Raw genomic sequence first — 19336 nt, 5'->3', positions numbered from 1 at the left:
TTCTTTGTGATTAAGGAAGGTAAAAGCACTGGAAGTATAAGATCATCTGAAGAACCTCATTTAAAAAAAAAAAAAAATCAAGAAAAGGTAATTTGGGGCAGAGTATGGAGTTGTATGAGAAAAATTAGAAAAGAACTGATCACTATACTCTGCAGGTCTCACCTCTGCCCCTTACCCCAACATTTCTTTAACTCAGTAAGCAATTAGATGTGCGTCTAAGGATGAAAGAGGGCTTATTAAGTAAATTTGCTAACTGCCTCTAGGATCCTTATCATGTTTCACAGATTTTTAGAAAATTTATTAAAAAATCTGGGACTTGACAAGAGAGGTAACAACTTCCTACATTAGACAGTTGGCTGTCATCCTTCCCACAGGCAACATCCTTGGCAAATATGCCAAGATGTTCACAACTGGTCAACTGACAGCCCAAATCCATCCCAGCACTAGACACTTTACTGAAACATATGAGTTAGAAATCCCACCTGTAAAAAACAAACACCTTTGTCAGGCAAGTAACATCAATCGTCTTTGACATCTACATTACAAAGGCCTCCGGAATGGGTGACCTCCATTCACAGCCAGAACAAAGTAGGAGCTCAATTTTTCTAAGTTTAAGTAGCTTCAATTAAGCACCTAAACCTGACTTTAAATCCTTCTCAAGTGAACGCATTCTTTTTTTCGTCAAAGCTCAGTAAAAATTAATTTGTGAAATAAACAAGCACTCAGCTGCAGTGGCAGTTGATTAAACTTATGGTTTGAACATCAAATGCTAAAACCAAGGAGGTTCTGTAAAAAATTAAGAAATCCCAACAAAATAACTCCGTTCTTACATAGAAAAGGCCTCATATACCAAAAAAGAAACCTGCATTAGAAAAAAGTTCAAATTCTCAGTGCCATCTTTTCTGAGAAGAGCAACTCTTAGTTTTAGGTGCTTAATATCTCATCAAATATATTTCTGATCCTAGGCACTCCTTTATGTATTTTGTCAACATTTACCGACCCCTTTGAATATAGACGTCCTAAACCAACTGAACATTTAGGCTGTTGACAGCGCAATACTCTATCAAATCCAAAGCCACAAACTTCTACTACAAAGACAACACAGGAAAGTATACAGTTATCTGTGGTCCCAAATTAAAGCCCTGCTTACCTGGTCTACCTCAAAAATTCTTTGTTTAAAACACAATCACCTTTTCTGCAGCATAGCTTGGGACTCCCCAGGACTTACTTATTCTCTTCTCAAGACTACGTATACTCCACCAATTCTTTACTGTGAGGGTGGTGAGGCACTGAAACAGGTTGCCCAGAGAAGCTGTGGATGCCCCATCCCTGGAAGTGTTCAAGGCCAGGTTGGATGGGGTTTTGGGCAACCTGGTCTAGTGGAGGGTGTCCCTGCCCGCAGCAGGGAGGCTGGAACTAGATGATCTTTGAGGTCCCTTCCAATCCAAACCATTCTATGATTCTATGTCCCGGTTAGCTATAATAAACTATGGCATTTATTCTTCCAGAAGTATTTCCTTGCATTCCAGACACAAGCAAAACTGACCTGATCCTACCCAGTTTCACCTTTGCTCTTCCCTCCTGACCATCTGCCCCCAGGTTTTTAGAAGACTACCTAGCCTTGCCTAGCTACTACCTTTCGAAAGAATGGGCACATCCCAATGACCATCACAGCTTTCCACTCACTGCCTGTATTTACTTTTTTTTATTTTTTTTTTTCATTCAGAGCTATATGATCTCTGCTGTCCACATTGTGAACAGACTTGGGAAAAACACTGTGGCCCAGCCAGTTGGATATCCCCATCCATACTGCGTAAGTACCTCAGCCCAAACTACAGCTTCTGTCTCCTGTTACTTCCCAATCCTTTGTCAACTAACTCAAACTGATCATTGAACTTCTCACATGTCTAACACATGGGAAATCCTTACAATCTAGAACCTCACTCTGGGAAAAAACTTTTAAATGTTGATGCTGGATTCTTTTCTGTTGGATGCTGCTAGGCATGTGTAAACTCTCAGAGGAAGGGAAACGCTGACAGGTAACAGGACTTGAACATCTTTAAATAGGCTCCACATGTATAATGAAGGTGTAAAAGGCTGCTAAAGCCCACAAGGATGCAAGTTCTGCTGCCAGTCACCATTTGGCCTGCAAGACGTTCAGAATGCAGAGGCTGCTCCTTCATTACAGCACTGCTGACAAACACAAACGGCCAATTATTGCTCAAAAAAAGTGGAAAGCATTTCCCTCACCCCCCCCAAAACCAAACACAAAACCAACCAAAAAAACCAACTGCACGTTAATGATCATATGTCAAACTCTTCCAACCTAAAACAATGACCAAAACTATTTTTCCACTTGCAAGTTTTAAATTGTTTTTATTTGTTTCCACTATGCAACACCCATTCCACCAGGAATCCTGAGACACTGAGATACAGCACTTCAAATACGTAGAGAACTGTCTATACCCCAGGGAAATAAAGAAAAATAAACCACAAATTGATAGAAATGACAAACCAAGTTTGTATTTTGTCTTAGCAATCAGAGGTTAAGATTTCACACTACGTAGCCAGAAGTTATCTGTGAACACATTTGTGTCAACATGCAGAACCGTTAGAACTAAGCCACTGTAACTCTAATTATTCTTTTGTTAATAAGTAATCTTAATAATTTTTAGTTCTAGCTGCTTAAGGTAAGTTATAGTAATACCAATATTATCCTATGCTATCTTTGTTGAAAGCCTTAAAGATATTTATCCAGAACCATTAAAAAATACTTTCCTATTAAACTGAACAAATATTGGAGAGACTATAATTACAACTACAATCCCAGATATTAAAAATGAAACCAACTTGATTTACAGTTTAGTTTTATACGTAAATTACTGCTATACTCCACACTTAATGATGATCTTTGTAGCAAATTATTACATATATTAATGCAATGGGTAATCCTTCACTGACACAACAGACCTTTACATTGAAACAGCAAAGTTTAAACAATAAAAACAACTCAAGTATTTCGCAAGTAAGTAATAAAGTATCACAAGAGTTTTAAGCAAAATTTAGAACATGGAATATGTTAGCCTTCATGATTGTTCTCTGAAATCATGAATTGCTTGCTGGTAACATGCTGCTGTTTTTCCATGCTGCTGAAATGCTTTTAACCCATTAACAATGTCAGTTCATAAATCAACTCCTTACTCCTTCTCCTTTTAACAAGGACAAAACTACATGTAGCATTTTTATTTCGAATCATTGACTGCCTATTTTTCATACTACATTTACTTTTCACATATGCTCTTCCCATTAATTTTTTTCCACATATTTGGAGGTTTACATTATGAGATCTTGATATCAAAGTGAAATTCTTTCATCTCCATGGAAGATGTACTAAATCCATCACTCAGCAGCCCAAGAATGCTCACCTGTGTTCTGTTCAAACAGAATATAGCTGAGCTACTTGGCTCAGTAGGTTGATGGTAAGCGATATGGTCACTGCAAAAGAAGGAAGCTGATGCCACCTCTACAGGAAAGATCTGCTGGTCCATAAATAGAGTCTAAAGAGGTTTTAGCTGTCACACTTCTGAGTATCTTCCGCTAACACAATTAGCTGCTTGTAGTGACAATTTCTCTCCTGCAGGACCTGAACCCAACTAAGCTTACTTATGGCATCTTCAAGCCAAAGAATGTGACCATCGCTAATGTAAACTGGAGGAGGATAAAGCAGCAAATAAGTAATGACTTACAAGTTAAAAGGACAGCTAACTGATCATCAATAATCAGAGAAAAAGTTGCTTAAGGACAAAAACATATCCAAAAAAGCAAGATATGTGATATGTATCAACACCCTATAGGAGTTATGAAAAAAGCTATTTAGGTTATGAAACAAGCAAAACTGAGGACCTTAACCCAAAGGACTATTAACAATCAAGTGCCACATTACACCAATGCTGTGATGTTTTCATTCCTCTGTTGTGTATAAATTCTTGTGTCTACGTTCAGACTTCAAAAAAGTTTTGAATTTTCAACACAAATATTTTCTATGATTTATTTACTCCTCTCCTGCTTTATGGTGGCTCTAAGAAATTTTAGCATCAAAATAGTATTGTTACCTGCGGAGATGGAGAAAGGCTGTGTAGCACTGCTTACGGAATTCCTGGTACTGTTCGCTCTGCGTGCCTCCCATACCTTCCACCATCTCTTTATTCAGCTTCATTGGGGGAGGTAGAGGCTTAGGGTCTCGACCCAAAATATAGCCAAAGTCAATGTGAAATAGTTTACCTGTAGAAGAAGGAAAGGCAAACATTAATTACTATTTCAACACTTCACATAGTATCAAATCTTGATGTAAAACTCAGAAAAAAAAAAGATCTTTAAGTGCAATCTCTAGAAAATGATAAGTGGCGCTCAAAAAATACAATTCACTGTTTTCTGTAAGGCTTATAACCATATATTTTATATCTTCAGCTGCTCATTTGAAATTCTAGGTTTAAAAAATTAAAGCTGGTTTCAAATTCATTTAGAGTATTAACAAGATGAGTTTTTTGCCCCTTTTTTTAAAAAAGAACCCAAAACCCACCTGGAGTATATTCACAAAGACAATCAATGTTGAAACTGGTCAGTAGGTATTAAATGCACAGTTGTAACAGATACTACTAATTCTTTGAACCTTCTTTTGAATTTATTAGCAAATTAAGATATTAATCCACACACTGCATTGCTTTTAGTATCCCATTTGATTGCTGTGGTATCAAATACGTTATTTTAGTTGTACGTTCAATTTACTAAAGGGAAAACAAAACTACGATCCCAAGAAAGACCTTCTGAAGCCACAAAATACCGAAGATTTCAAAGCTGGTTTAAAATTATTCAAAAGTTGTTTGAGTAAGGTTAAAATTTATCAACAGTTTTCAAACACACTGAAGAAACATCATTACAGTTCCCTATCTGAATTGTATTTCAAATGTGCCAAAGTCTTACACTTTTTCAGTACTAAAATGTGAGAATTATATCAGTTGATGGTAAGAACTCAGATATGCCAAGAAACATTTATATAAAAAAAATAAAAATGAACATACAAATGAAATCTGTTAAGTGATTTCCTTAGGACAGAGAGAAACCATCTTCCTGAAGTCTGCAGTAATACTGAGTCAGAAAGTAAATTAAGTAGTACAAAAAGGTGATGTGTGTTTGAACTGTTAGCTAAGTTAAGTTTTGCATCCAAAGCAAAACTACCCACAGACAGCAATAAATTTCTTATATGACTAATTTATACAAGACAATAAAATGTATATTAGAAGATGAAATATCTTCTAAACTAGAAGACAGAAAATATATATTCCTTATAGTGGCCTTCCAGTACTTGAAGGAGGTCTACGGAAAAGCTGGAGAGGGACTCTTTACAAGGGCACGGAGTGACAGGACAAGGGGGAATGGCCTTAAGCTGAAGGAGGGTCAATTTAGATTAGATGTTAGAAAGAAATTCTCCCCTGTGAGGGTGGTGGGACACTGGCACAGGTTGCCCAGAGAAGCTGTGGATGTCTCCTCCCTGGAAATGCTCAAGGCCAGGTTGGATGGGGCTTTCGGCAATCTGGTCTAGTGGAGGGTGTCCCTGCCCATGGCAGGGGAGTTCTAACTAGATGATCTTTGAGGTCCCTTCCAACCCAACCCACTCTATGATTCTAGGAAAATTATTAGCATGATTGTTATCTAGACAGTCACAGGTAGCACAGAATATACAGAAAGTCTTGCTTCACAATTAAGAAACTGAACAGCATTATGGACAGAGATCTGTTTGCCAAGAAGTATTTTAATCTGCAGTATCTGTATTCATTTTCGTATTTTCATAAGCTTAGGTGCTCACTCTTAAAAAAAAATGGAGCAGACAGTATTTTTCAATTAGTCACTCCTCTTTGACCATTTCATTGAATAATAATGTTCCACCATCAGATAAGGCTGCTTGAGATCTGTCATAAACACTCTTCAAACCAAGAAACAGATTCTATCACAGTCTATTTTCCAAGGGAGTTCACAAGGATGCTTAATAAGCAGACAAAGTATTTGTTAGTTGATAAATGCCACAACCATTATATTTTGCATACTTAATTTTGCTTTAAAAAAAAAAAATCAAAACCAAAAAACCCCACCTCCCTTCCTTCAATAGTTTATTCAAGCTGTTACAGGAGTTACTTTCGGAGCTCATTTTTGCACACTAAGTTTTTGAAGTAAACACTTTGATATATACACCTACACACCCCATGAAGTTACAAAAAATGTTTGAGGGTTCTGGTTTTTGTTCACTTTTTCAAACCTGTCACCTTGAAGAGTCAAGAGACAACATTTTTAATAAAACACTAACTCTTCTGGCAGTAATTAAATCTTTCCTTTTTAGTTTGCTCTGGAGATAGGGAATAAGAGGCAAGAATTAATAACTTAAATTCGTAACAAAGATGCATCTAAAACATTTGAATACCTGACTAATATATGTTCATATAAATTAGATATCAAATAGTTTATTTACTAACTTTTAGAATTAAGTATGAAAGAAAGTACAAGATGAGGCCATCCTGCATTAACATAGCTTCCCTAGCTGTATTTCAAAATTCAGCAGATTTTTATGCTGACCCAAAATATATGTCAAAAGCTTTAATTTAAATACATTAAATATATTTCATATTCTTCAAATCCATGTATTAAACACAGACTTCACTCATTTTCATTCGTGATAGCTCCTCCAAGATCAATTAAGCCAGCATACCATATTACAGAATATGGGCAGAAGGCTCCCCTTGGTGCTTCTCTGAAGCCGCTACAGCAGTAAAGACGAACCAAGCCAGTTCGAGGGAGTACTGAAGTTTTAGAGCTTTCTACAGAGAAGCCTGACTTGTGTTCTCCTCGAGGACTTATCTACTATTGGAACAGGTGAAGAATAAGCCTGGTTTGGACAAATTAAATTGGTTGTGTATTTAATACGATGGTTTGAGAGAATCTCCAAGGAAGGAGACTCCATGACCTCTCTGGGCAACTTGGGGCAGTGCTCTGGCACCCTCACTATGAGTAATAATTCATAGTCATAGCATGGCATTTATAGACAATTATAATCTATCCTCCCGGTAAATTAGACTGCTTGTGAACTTTGTGTAACACTACTTTTTCTAAAGGCTTTGAACTTCCATGTTTTATAAAACAATTACATTTCCTTTCTTCAATATACAGTGTCAGTTCCATAACACATACACTTCCATCTCTCATACCATCATGTTTTTAACCTCAGCTTCTAATCCAACTCCTTCAGATTTATTACATCCTAATTTAACGGGCTCTTAATTATTAGATGTGCTTATAAATTAAAAGACAAGACGGGATTTCTTATTTTGGTTTATTACTGTTCCTGAATGCTAAATCATATGGGTAAGAGTGTTTTGCTTGAGTTGTGTTTCAAACTAAAAGCGAAGTTACTTAAGACAACAGGTGAAATACATTTCATCCTCTGAGACTATTACATTCTTGTAAGGCTAGATATAAAGGCCTTGAATTTCTAATACTTAGACACTGAAACCTTTAGACCGCTACTTAGAAATCTGAGTTCCTTACAAAAATGGGAGATTTTAGGTATCTGAGAAATGAAAACATAATTCGGGAAACATCTTGAGACCATAAACAAGTATGCACGAACCTCCTGCCCTGCTTCAAGGCTAGGAGCAGGTCTACATGTAGGCACTCACTTATAGTGCAAGATCCACAGCTTTAGACAAGTATTTCTGATGTTGAAAGTGGCTCACTCCTCAAAATCTAAAATACGACACTAGCACCTTCTCAGGAAACAGGAAAAATCTCTGCTGGGAAGACTTCAAATTGAGTCTCTCACCTTAAAAAACAGTGGCCTAATAAGCACTCTCCATTCCCTATTCCAGCTATTTTACTGTAGGAAAAGCAAGACACAAGACATTTACTGACAGGAAGAGGATGAGACATTTCCAGGCATATGCAACAATGCAGCATGCACACCCAAAATTGTTTAGTTCAAAACCTAAAAGCTGATATTGTTGTGTACTTTTAAGCTTTTTTAAAAAATAAATAAATAAATAATGAGGTTGACTACATTTTTCTACTGAACACCTGGTTTTCTAACACATGCAATGAAGACCAGGCCCTTGGGGAGCTCAAGGAAATGGCATCAAATGTGGAAAGTCTCCTTGACTAGGAGTCAGGGCATGAGGGATTTGAAAGTCCATCTGAGTTCCTTTCAGCCTTGAGAGTGAAGTGATCTTTGATTAAGTGAAGCATGGACCTATGGAGACTAAAAATTGGTATCTGGTGCTTGCAATAGCCAATAATATCTGACTGAAGCCGGACAGGCTGTTTTGCCCATCACTTTTACTGTTAATGCCTAGATTCTAGTACAGGAGAAAGTTCCCATATAGCAGCACAGAAATTGTTTTATTTCACCAGAGGACTGTTAGGAAAAGCTTTGGAAAACCTGCACAGAACTCTGAAATCCTTAAACAAAATGTGGAAGGCAAAGCAAATTAAATGCAGTTATTAAAATAAAGTCTGGTGGCAAATGTCTTCTAACAGGCAAGAAGAAAACTTTACAAATCACTCTGAACTTACTTGTTCCCACTTTTGGGAAGAGTGGAAAAAACCACCCAAACAAAATACAAAATCCCCTAGGGTCTGAATTTCAATATATTTTCTGTAAACTGCAACTGCCACTATTATTTTAACTTGACTTGTACAAAAAAAGTACAATTCAGTGACTATTTTAACTGAATCCCTATTTTAATTTTGAAGTAATAGGATAAAAAAAATCCTCTGATGAAAGTGTGTGGATGGACAGGGTGGTTTCCCGGCTTTCTCAGCAAGTTCTGATCTTACCATCAAAATTTCTCCTTTGCTATCAGACCACTGCCATGACAAAAAGAAAATAATAATCAGAATGCTTGATTTATTGTCATCATTTTAATCAGCTACATGTTATAACTTTTCCAAGACTGCACAGAAATGGAAGAAATTAGTATGAATTGTTAAGTACTTAACCAGGATACAGCTTTTAAACTCAGTGTGCAGCAACAGCTGGAGGTAAAGTTTATCACTGTCATCCACACAACAGATAAGGGCCCAGCTTGTGCTAAGCATTGTAATTTCCCCACACCCCCACACCTCAAGCTGTCCATTCTCAAAATACACTCTATGCAGGCATATTATAGGAAAAAAAGTCAGATATGTATTGTTACATGAGAAATACCGTTCAAGACACCTAAAAAAGAAAGTATTTTAGGAGACTAACAGCTAAAAGTTTACGTGCTCCTTGGTAGGCATGATAGCAATTGGAGTTGCAAAGAGAAATCTAAACAGTGTATGTTAGGTTTGGTGGTGGGTTTTTTGGTTTGTTTTTTCAAAAAGGACGTTCCGCTATCAAGACTAGTAACACTTAAAATGTATTTAAAAATTCCACTGTATTTCACATACTACAGTAGTTTACAACATTAATAAACATATTCATCAATGTATTTTTTTAAGCACTGACACAGAAGAAGGTTTGAATCCTATAGTTATTCCATTTTTGTCATCTTAAAACCATCTATCCCAAAGCAGGTTTGAACTGAAAAGCACTGAACGTACAAACACATGGTGTCATCTCATATATGGAACTGTTCAGATCTTTTCTGTCTTGCCTGGATGTCAACTGGTGCACTTTACACTGAAGACAGACCACAGCCCTACCCGTAAGCATTAAATAAGACAACAATCCAGTTCTTTCATCTACTTACACATGACGCTAAAAGTAAATGTGGTTTTCAAGTTCTAAGCCCTCAGTCTTTGACCTACCCTCAGATATTAATAAACTTAATTTTATCCACCTAGCAAGTCATTTTACTGCTACAGACCAATTTCAGGTGTAGAGGTCAGATAAGTGCCTGTATTTAGAGAACCTATAATGGGAACTTGGTTTTACACATGAGTCTGTAAAGGTTATTGAAAGATTAAGCTGGGTGAGAACTAGTTGCACTGACACGCACATGCAGTGCTACTCAAGAATGCCATCTGAATGTCTCAGGATATCCTAAAATACCTACATATAGCCTGCAAATACAACAGAACCTTTGTGAAATCCCTGCCTGTCTATAAAACAAGTTAAAACTATTAAGGTATCTCACGTGGGACTGCAGACTTCAATTGTCTATCATAGCTGAAACACTATCAAAGCTCTAATGATGACCGTACTGACTGTCTTAAGACTTTAAAAGGCTTAGCAAACATGAAGACATGCCTATCTGGATGTTACATTGGTAGCTAGATCCCAACTCCACAATCAAAAACAGTGGAACAAATTCAGAATAAAGTGTTTTCAAGGGAAGGCATGACATAATTGAAACATACATGCATATTACATGAAAGTTAACTGAACGTTCTACATTTGGTATATCACAATCCAGCTTCACAACCTGCTCTTCCTTCCAAGGCAACAAAGGGCACATTCGCTGGTAAGTCAGATACTGGCATTAATATATAAATCAGTCTGTAATCCTACAAGGCACTGATGTTACTTACAGCTGAGTATTCAGCTGCAAAACAGTGTCTTGTTATTTACAAGTCACCGTAGTATCTGTTGTTAGAGATCTGGAAACAAGAAATTAAAACATACAATAATTGATAACAGATTCCAACTCCAGAAGTATGAAACCTAAAGTTCTCAAAGAAAACAGGTATTCCTGTAACACAATACTGACTATGTAACGTGACATTCAGGTTGCAAGCTAAGGCACATTAGTGAAACTGATGCAAGTATTCTTGTAATTTGTAACATTACTGATAGATGAGGATATTTTAACTGATTGTTTCCTGTATCTCTTTCCAAACGAACATCTACAGCTGCCCTTGAAATATGATACAGCATTTAAACATCTGAAAATCTAGATTCATTGTTTAAAACTACTTTAAAAAGTCATCCTATTTCTACAATTAGAGGAATAAAACAGTTGTGAAATACAGCAGAAATTATTTCACCAGACATTCTCATCCTATAGCACATTTCTAACACTGAGTGGGAAACAATTTATTTTTATGAACTTCAGTATCTATTGCTTAATATTTAAATTATACTATGTCTATTACAAGCATAGACGTATATATGTTAGCAGATGATGCAATGATTCTATTGGAAGGTCTCCAACACAGATGTGGCTGCATCTACCAAATTAACGGGTAGAGCTGAAAAAGGCAATGATATATACTGCCATATAAATTCAAAAATAGTATGAGAACCCACAGCTGGTACTCTGCATTCTTAACCCTATTGGAAAACTTCAATTCATTAAATAAATATCATCAAGACAGGATGCATATACGGTCATATAATTTTGAAGAAAGGTACTTACAGCTTCCATTCTCAAGAGAAGAATGAAGTTAACTTTTTCCAACTTAAGTCTAAGGGATACTTGATAGCAAGAAACAAACCTTTGCTGTTTTTGGAACATAAGAACTTTCTCTTGGAAAAAAACCCCTCTCAGTACGTGACAAATCATAGGTAGCAGAAGAAAACAATTTCAGACTCAGAATGCATCATGGATGTGCGCTGCCCTCTGCTGTACTGCTTAAATTCTTCCACTAAACCAAACTGCCATTGTGCTGTTACTTTTTAACACAGACAGGTAAGATGCACTTTACCCCAAATCAAAACACTAAAATATCACTATTCTGAGCATGTAAGCAGTACCTGCTATGTAAAGATTTATACCCATCACCTTAGACAAATGATAGAGACCTCTCAAGACAGATTTTTAAATGCCTATGTGTTCTTTTCCGGGCAGATAAGGAAAAATACACTTGCATTAGTTGTTCCTTCATGTGCTTAGACCAAGACCTTTTACCTTAGTCAAGGCCCAATGGTTAATTTCCTACTCTTTCACACAGAGTATACTGATTCAAAGTAATATATGCTTCAGCTTTATCTCTAAACTAACAAGCCTTCCGCGTGGATGTGTCTCTTTTCCCCAAATATGTTTTTTTTATTTACATGCTTCTCAATTCAATAAACATTTCACTTTATAATAAATACTTCACCACCACTCCTAACTCTTCATCACTATATAATGAAGGTATTCAAGGCATGAGAACTCATATGGGAAGCTGCTGTTCAAAAGTAAGCAAGCAAAACCTAAACAAACCCACAATAAACAAACAAAAAACTCAAAAAAATTTTCCCCTACAATAAATGTTTTTGTTTGTTAAAACTTTGTGCAACTTATTTTCAACTAAAACACTTGAATTTCCCTTCACCCCAAGGCAGAGATTGTAATAGATGAAGTAACTTAATTTTCAAATCTTTCATTTCCTCTAGTAGAGAAATCTTCTATTTATTTCGAATCACTAGAATTATTCACTACTCCTGGTCTGTTATTAATCTATACAGATGGCAACAAAAAATAACATTAAAAAAGTTAAAACAAATTAGGGAAAATCTACATGTGCATCTGCTATTTTGAACTTTCAAGATATACAGGTTTTGCTGCAAACTAAATTATGTACTTGATTAAACAGTAATTTCTACTATTTTCTCTTCCCCAGCTGTAAATTTGTAATCAGCAGTACACTAAAAAAGTCTATTTCCTTCTTTGTTTTTAAAGAAGGCTTAAAAGAAATACATATAATCTCAACTGGAGCTGAATGATCCAGCCAGCTCAGGCATTTGGATTTTTGCTATACAGTGGTTTGGTTTCATAAAGACCACAAGATTCATAGGGAACAGAAAAATGCTGAATTGAATCCTGCTCTGTCAGGTCACGTGTGACATTGTCACTTCTAAAACATATGTAAATTTCTTAGAAAAGCATACAGACCTGGAAAGCTCACAGAACTTCTCTGTTTAAAAGAACGGCAAATTTGAGACAAGGATTCACATGGACTTCTCAGTGAAGTCATCAAGATTTTACCTAATTCCATATGACTACTGAAAATACTAAACATCTACTGTATTTGGAATAGCATAAAAGCAGAATTATTTGATAACTATTAAAATAGAACTGGTATCCACTTAGTAGATCTTGAATTTGCTTTCTGATAGCAGGTTTAAAAAAGCTACTAAACAGGAATACTGCAATTTAATGCAAAATTAAATGGTTTGTCAATAAACAATTAGGATACTTGAAATTGGAGTCACTTTACAAATCATTTCAAATGGATCCTTTTTTTCATCTGGGGACCAAGAGTTTTGAAAAAGGTGATTATGATTTTAGCCAAGTTTAAGATAACAGTGAAAAGTTTCTTGGCTCTAGGTAAAGGCAGTCAAATTTTACCTTATACTATGTGCACACTATTTTCAAAAAAAATTCTTGAGTTTAACAAAAAACAATGTACCAGTCCAGTTTTCAGTGTAAAAAAAATGGCAGTAGAACACAGGACTGTAAAATAAACCAAATGAAAACCCTACAAAAACTCCAGTGTTTATAAACATGTCTGTGTTTAGGTGAAGTTAGACTTCCATTACCTACAGATTATAAATTGCTCGTAAACTGACATCAAAATCACATATCAGATACGCATTATATCTTGCCTACTAATGTGTTCAGAGAGCAATTAATCTACTTGCTTTCTCACTGTTGAACTGCCACTTCACACTACTAATAGTTTAAAAATGAACTTGATTCACTGGATCAAATATTACCTTAGATAAGACAATATAACTTTACATTTAAAAATATATTCTTACCTATGATCTTCAGTGGGTTATACTGAAAAGCAAAATGAAGCAAAACAGTACCAACACATTAGAAATTAAACAACTGTTGTTATAAAATTATACTGCTAAAAAGAATTACCTGTTTTTGTTAGCAAAAGATTATCCAGATGTCTATCTCCAACTCCAAGGATGTATGTAATTACACAATAACCAGCTGTAAGAAGTAAATTGTAAACATCAATATAAGTACCTTTCCTGGAGAGCAACAAGTTCCACACAATTAACAACAGCATATGACATGATCTCAGCTCTTGTTCACAAGTAATAAATATACCATAGACTGTGGGTGGGGGTGGTGCTGGGGAAGAAAAATCAAGATTATCAGGAGTATGAAGAACATTTGAAGTAATAAATTAAAACTCTGATGCTTATTCGGTACTGGCTAGATTTTCATTTCTTACTGCACAATTATATGCCTAATACTAAAAGCCTAAATTCTTTCAGTATTCAGATTAAGAGACTTCAAAGGAAAATGAAGTATTTTGAGCAAAATGAATGCACAAATTTTGAACTTAAGATTTTTGGACAACTGTAAACAAGCATAGACGTTGACATGAATCTGCAAGTATACATCAGCAGTATTTACAAGCTAAGCAGTAAGCCAGGCAGTGATAAATAAATTAGAACTAATGCAAACTGTCTTAATTCTTTTACCCCCCAACCAGTTTGAAGCGGTTCTAAAGACTGTACTATCAGAAAAAGAAGGGGAAAGAAGATACAGTGGAGCAACAACTAAATTACGGGGTTTTTTTGAATGAAGTTGCTTTTAATTTAATAGACAGCAAATATGATATTTTAATGCTGCCATCAGTTTACTGAAACAAGAACTACACTACCACTTTTTCTTGTCATCCAAATGGAACAGGAAGTTGAATGTAGTCTCAGACCCCAAATCCCCCAATGTTTTAAAAACATTAAAATTTTCTACCTCAAATACAGATGATTTATTATTATATAAATGCTTGATATCCCCCTGAATTATAAAGACCCCAATTGAAGATGCAGCCGGGGCAGAGGTAAGATTATTGCTAAAAAGCAAAAAGTATTTATCTTCCAGTCTCCTTTAAGGAGAACAAAAAGAGGGCTGAGGAGAAGAATTGTGTGACATGCCAGGCTCAAAACTATTCTTTTCACAAAGATTCTAACATCAAGTATGTGCATAGTGCCCTACCTACAGTCATCTAAACTGAAATGTCTTAATACTTTATCTACCTTGTTCTTTATACTCCAGATATGAAATTACCAACTGTAAGAGTGTAACCTACCACAGCTCTTAACATACGTGTCCATCACCTCTGCACTTATGCCATGAGGGCCATTCTCACTAGGTGCATGTTTTCTGAAGAAGTTCTGGAGGGGAAGTCATCAACATGTTTAGTTATTCACATGATCTGAAACAGGATCTTTAGAACTAGTAGAAAAAAGGATTTAAAATTAACACCACAAATGGCTGTTATTATAATCTATTAAACTAACAACCACTTCCAAAGAACCTAATAAGATCTAATTTAATTTTATATCGCTTTATTTATTTTGTCTTACTCATCACATTCTTAAGAGAAACAGATGAAGTTCAACCTGAAAAGCAGTTTTATTAACAGCTTCAGAAAATTAACAATGCATTGAAAAGTTATTAATTAATAACTAGAGAGATCTACTTTCAGTACTCCAAAAATTTTACATGCTGCATGCAACAACAAAACAACGAAACCCAAAACCAACCAAACCAAAAACCTAAACAAAAAGCCCAGACTTCAGACCAAATGCTCAACTGTAGAGCGTGAAACGAAATTACATTTCACGTTTTGGAGGCATTTCTAAGATTGTTGATAGAGGGTAAGCAACATTTAAACATCAAAACATCTTTTCTTTCCTGAAGATCTACATTGCCACCTAGTATTAGATTACTTGCTTTAAATCTTTTCAGAAATTAAACATTTTTTAATGTTTACATGCAGTGCTCACCTTTATTAAAACAGCTGTGACATCCAAAATGAACATTACAGAAAGAATAAACCGAGCATTCACAGCCCCTAAAAATGTTCATTTCATTTTTATTTCCTTGGCCCACAATGCCCAGCTATTTTATCATGCTTTGGCACAGGAAATCTGGGCTATATAATGTATTTTGCCATTGATCTGTGAAGTAATCTTAGATCACATTCTTTTGGCATCTTGTCTGTTTAGATTAGCAATTCTTCACAGGAAAGAATTGCTCCTTACATCTAACACAACAACTAAAATGGTGGGGCACCTATTTTAGATTGGAATATGTTATAAGTAATCGCAAAATGACAATTTCACAAGCATTTCTAAATATATTATTTTAAAAAACATGTCATGAACTAGAAAATGAATACAACATTTCAAGATTACAAAGGATTGCCAAAAAAACCACATTATAAACTGTGCGATTATTGAATGTGTAGATGTAGGTTATCACAACCTTTATGGAACAGAAAAAACCTTATGCAACTTGATACTGGTCATTGTCTAATTAATGATAAGCTTTTTTTTAAAAAGTGATAAGCATTTGATATGCTTTTTTGTTAAGTAAATGATAATGACAAGTGATAACCATTTTTTAATCTCTGTATTTTTAATATATGTAGTTTATAGTAGCTGGGAGCTATTTGCTTTGGGTCCCAGTTACTGAGCTATGAACAAATGCAAACTTCAGTATCACAACTACAAAAAAGGGAAAAAAGGTACTGTGACAGATCAAATCCAACATAAACATGCTGTGCTTCCATTAAAAACCTTACTAGCTATATATCTTACATGGCAATTTGGTATGTTTTTATCTAACTTTATTTATCTCAACCAGCTGAGCTCTGCTACCTATTTTGTGTACTGTGCTTGAAACTAGCATGAATTTTCTGTGTCACTATTGAATTACGTGTCCCTGCTCAATTCCATGACAGTTACATAAAGTTTGCTAAAAGAAAAGGTAAAAAATAAAAAAATAAAATCACACAGTATCTATACATCCACTACTGCAGGGAAAGAGGCTTCAGAAATCATATGAACAAACTATTTAGTTGTTCCATTTTAAAAAAATAAATAAATAAAAACATACTTTGACAAGATATCAAGCAAAACGTACTTAGTGAACAACAGAAACTTTAAAACAAAGCAATACAGAAAAGTATCATGCATCTTCCATTCATCATTAAAGCAATGCCAGAATTTCAGTATCACAACTAAATTACACTTTATTTAAATGGTATTACTTTTAGGACATGAGCTATTCATGTGGTGATTAAAGTGTACTTTTTTAAAGCAAAACATCTGCTGTAAATATCCTTACGTTTCAAGCTATCATTTGTCCTCTAACAGCAGATGCAAAAATCAGTTGAGACACAAATGACTTTTGAATGAGATCTAAGCCTGCAATTTACAGTTTGTTCAGAAGATGACTTAAAAATTCCCATCACATACCTGTATACTTTCCTCAGTAGCAAGAACTTCTGCAACTGGTACCGACTGAATAAACTGCATGAAACCTATGACAGGAAATAACAAAAAAAAAAAGTCAGCAATGCATAGAATTCTCAAGCTACTGTGTAACACATGTTTATTAAGAGGCAACACTAAAACATACTTTCATTCAAGTGCTTCTCATTGGCAAAACAGGCCCATATTTTGTCCCAAGTTTCTGCCTCCAATAGTTTTAAGCCAACTTGACATTAATACCACATCAGCTTGCAAAAGATCCATTGTTCCCAGTTTTCATGAGAAGAGAAAGATAAATCAGTGGGTTTCTAAATATTTATCCAGAATGTATCTAAAAGCATAGCCAAATTTGATTTTGTTTTGACTTCTTTTTTTTTGCCTCCATTTCATGCAAAGTTCTGTAAATAGGAGTGTTAAATTTTTTTTGTCTGAGATCACACAGCAAGCTAGCACCAAAGGTAACACTATTGATTGTCACATACTCCAAAATACAGATCAAGCTGCTTTTATGAAGACATCTGAGTCAGCTATGGAGCAAAGTAGTCACTCAGTACTTGTTTATAAGTCCTCTTTACTTCCATGACTTACATTGCAACTAGATTTTCTCACACATTTGAGCTGCTTTTGAGAATGCTGTACTAAGCAAAACATCTCATGAAAATAGTATGTCACAACAGTCCATGAACAGAAGAAGACTCCTCCCAATAGTGTATTTTTACAAAATACAAGTATTCATACCATGTTTTGTACTAGTTGCTAGCACTTTATAGGGTGTCAGCTTCAAATCCAGATTCTCTTTTCTTAACAGCTGGAAAAAAGCAACACACAAAAGCAAAGATGAATGCAATTAGAAAGGCAGTTTCTGTTTCTAAAAGGAGTGTGTATTGGACATTGACCTCCACTGTTCTTCACTGAAATCAGTAATGAGTGAAAGCCTACTTGCCATTTTATTTATTTATTTAATAAATGAGGGTAGGAAGGCTCTGCAGAGGGATCTGGACAGGCTGGATCGATGGGCCAAGACCAACCGTATGAGGTTCAACAAAGCCAAGTGCTGGGTCCTGCACTTGCGTCACAGCCACCCCAGGGAATGCTACAGGCTTGGGGAAGAGTAGAAAGCTGTCCAGCAGAAAAGGACCTGGGGGTGCTGGTTGACAGCCAGCTGAACAGGAGCCAGCAGCATGCCCAGGTGGCCAACAGTATCCTGGCTTGTATCAGAAATAGTGTGGCCAGCAGGACCAGGGCAGTGATCGTCACCCTATGCTCAGCACTGGTGAGGCCACACCTCAAGTGCTGGGCTCAGTTTTGGGCCCCTCACTACCAGAAGGACATTGAGGTGCTGGAGCGTGTCCAGAGAAGGGCAATGAAGCTGGTGAATGGTCTGGAGCACAAGTCTGATGAGGAGCAGCTGAGGGAACTGGGGTTGTTGAGCCTAGAGAAGAGGAGGCAGAGGGGAGACCTTATTTCTCTCTACAACCACCTGAAAAGAGGCTGTAGCCAAGTGGGTGTCAGTCTCTTCTCCCAGGTAACAAGGGATAGGACAAGAGGAAATGTCCTCAAGTTGCAGCAGGGGAGGTTTAGATTGGGTATTAGGAAAAATTTCTTCACTAAAAGAGTGGTCAGGCATTGGAACAGGCTGCCAGAGAGGTGGTGGAACATCCCTGGAGGTGTTCACAAAACATGTAGACGTGGCACTTCAGGACACGGTTTAGTAGACATGGTGGTGTTGGGTCAACGGTTGGACTTGATCTTAGAGGTCTTTTCCAACCTTAAAGATTCTATGATTCTATTTAAGTCTATACAGGATCACTGCATGTCTATAAAGGAAACCAAAAAGCCACATAAGATCTGGTAACCACGGTATGTATCAGCAACATAAGCTGCATTAAGTTTTTAATGGTCTTGCTCTTGACAAGGAAAATCACGAACACAGAAGGCTAAGGATGCGGATTAATAATTCTCACCTTATCCATGAGTGAAATAATCTGAAGAATAAGTTGATCTTGACGTAAGTCATCGCCATGCTTAAAAATTACAGGATATTTGCCTCCATCTTCTGTCTTGAAGAATAACTGAGCAGGCATTAAAGCACTCTGGAAAAGGAAACTTACTCTACTAAGCTGGTTCACAGCAATGCTC

General features: G+C 36.1%; 1 protein-coding gene across 3 annotated transcripts in view; it reads right to left on the bottom strand.

Moving 5' to 3' along the window:
• Positions 1-19336, bottom strand: part of PIK3C3 (phosphatidylinositol 3-kinase catalytic subunit type 3) — an 82202-nt gene that overhangs the window by 23907 nt on the left and 38959 nt on the right. For all 3 annotated transcript variants that reach the window (XR_012832945.1, XM_075739468.1, XM_075739469.1), the window contains 6 exons: positions 19162-19290; positions 17936-18005; positions 17183-17247; positions 15007-15091; positions 13821-13895; positions 4113-4281 (listed from right to left, as the gene is read on the bottom strand). Coding sequence is in view for 2 of the 3 variants with exons in the window: in XM_075739468.1 (XP_075595583.1) it covers positions 4113-4281; positions 13821-13895; positions 15007-15091; positions 17183-17247; positions 17936-18005; positions 19162-19290 (593 nt within the window). In the remaining variant the exon portion in view is untranslated. The remainder of the gene's footprint in view (positions 1-4112; positions 4282-13820; positions 13896-15006; positions 15092-17182; positions 17248-17935; positions 18006-19161; positions 19291-19336) is intronic.

The sequence above is a fragment of the Balearica regulorum genome, chromosome Z (assembly GCF_011004875.1).
Source record: "Balearica regulorum gibbericeps isolate bBalReg1 chromosome Z, bBalReg1.pri, whole genome shotgun sequence".
Lineage (NCBI taxonomy): Eukaryota > Metazoa > Chordata > Aves > Gruiformes > Gruidae > Balearica > Balearica regulorum.
Note: the sequence above shows the minus strand (reverse complement) of the source record. Positions and strands in the feature narration are given on the sequence as shown.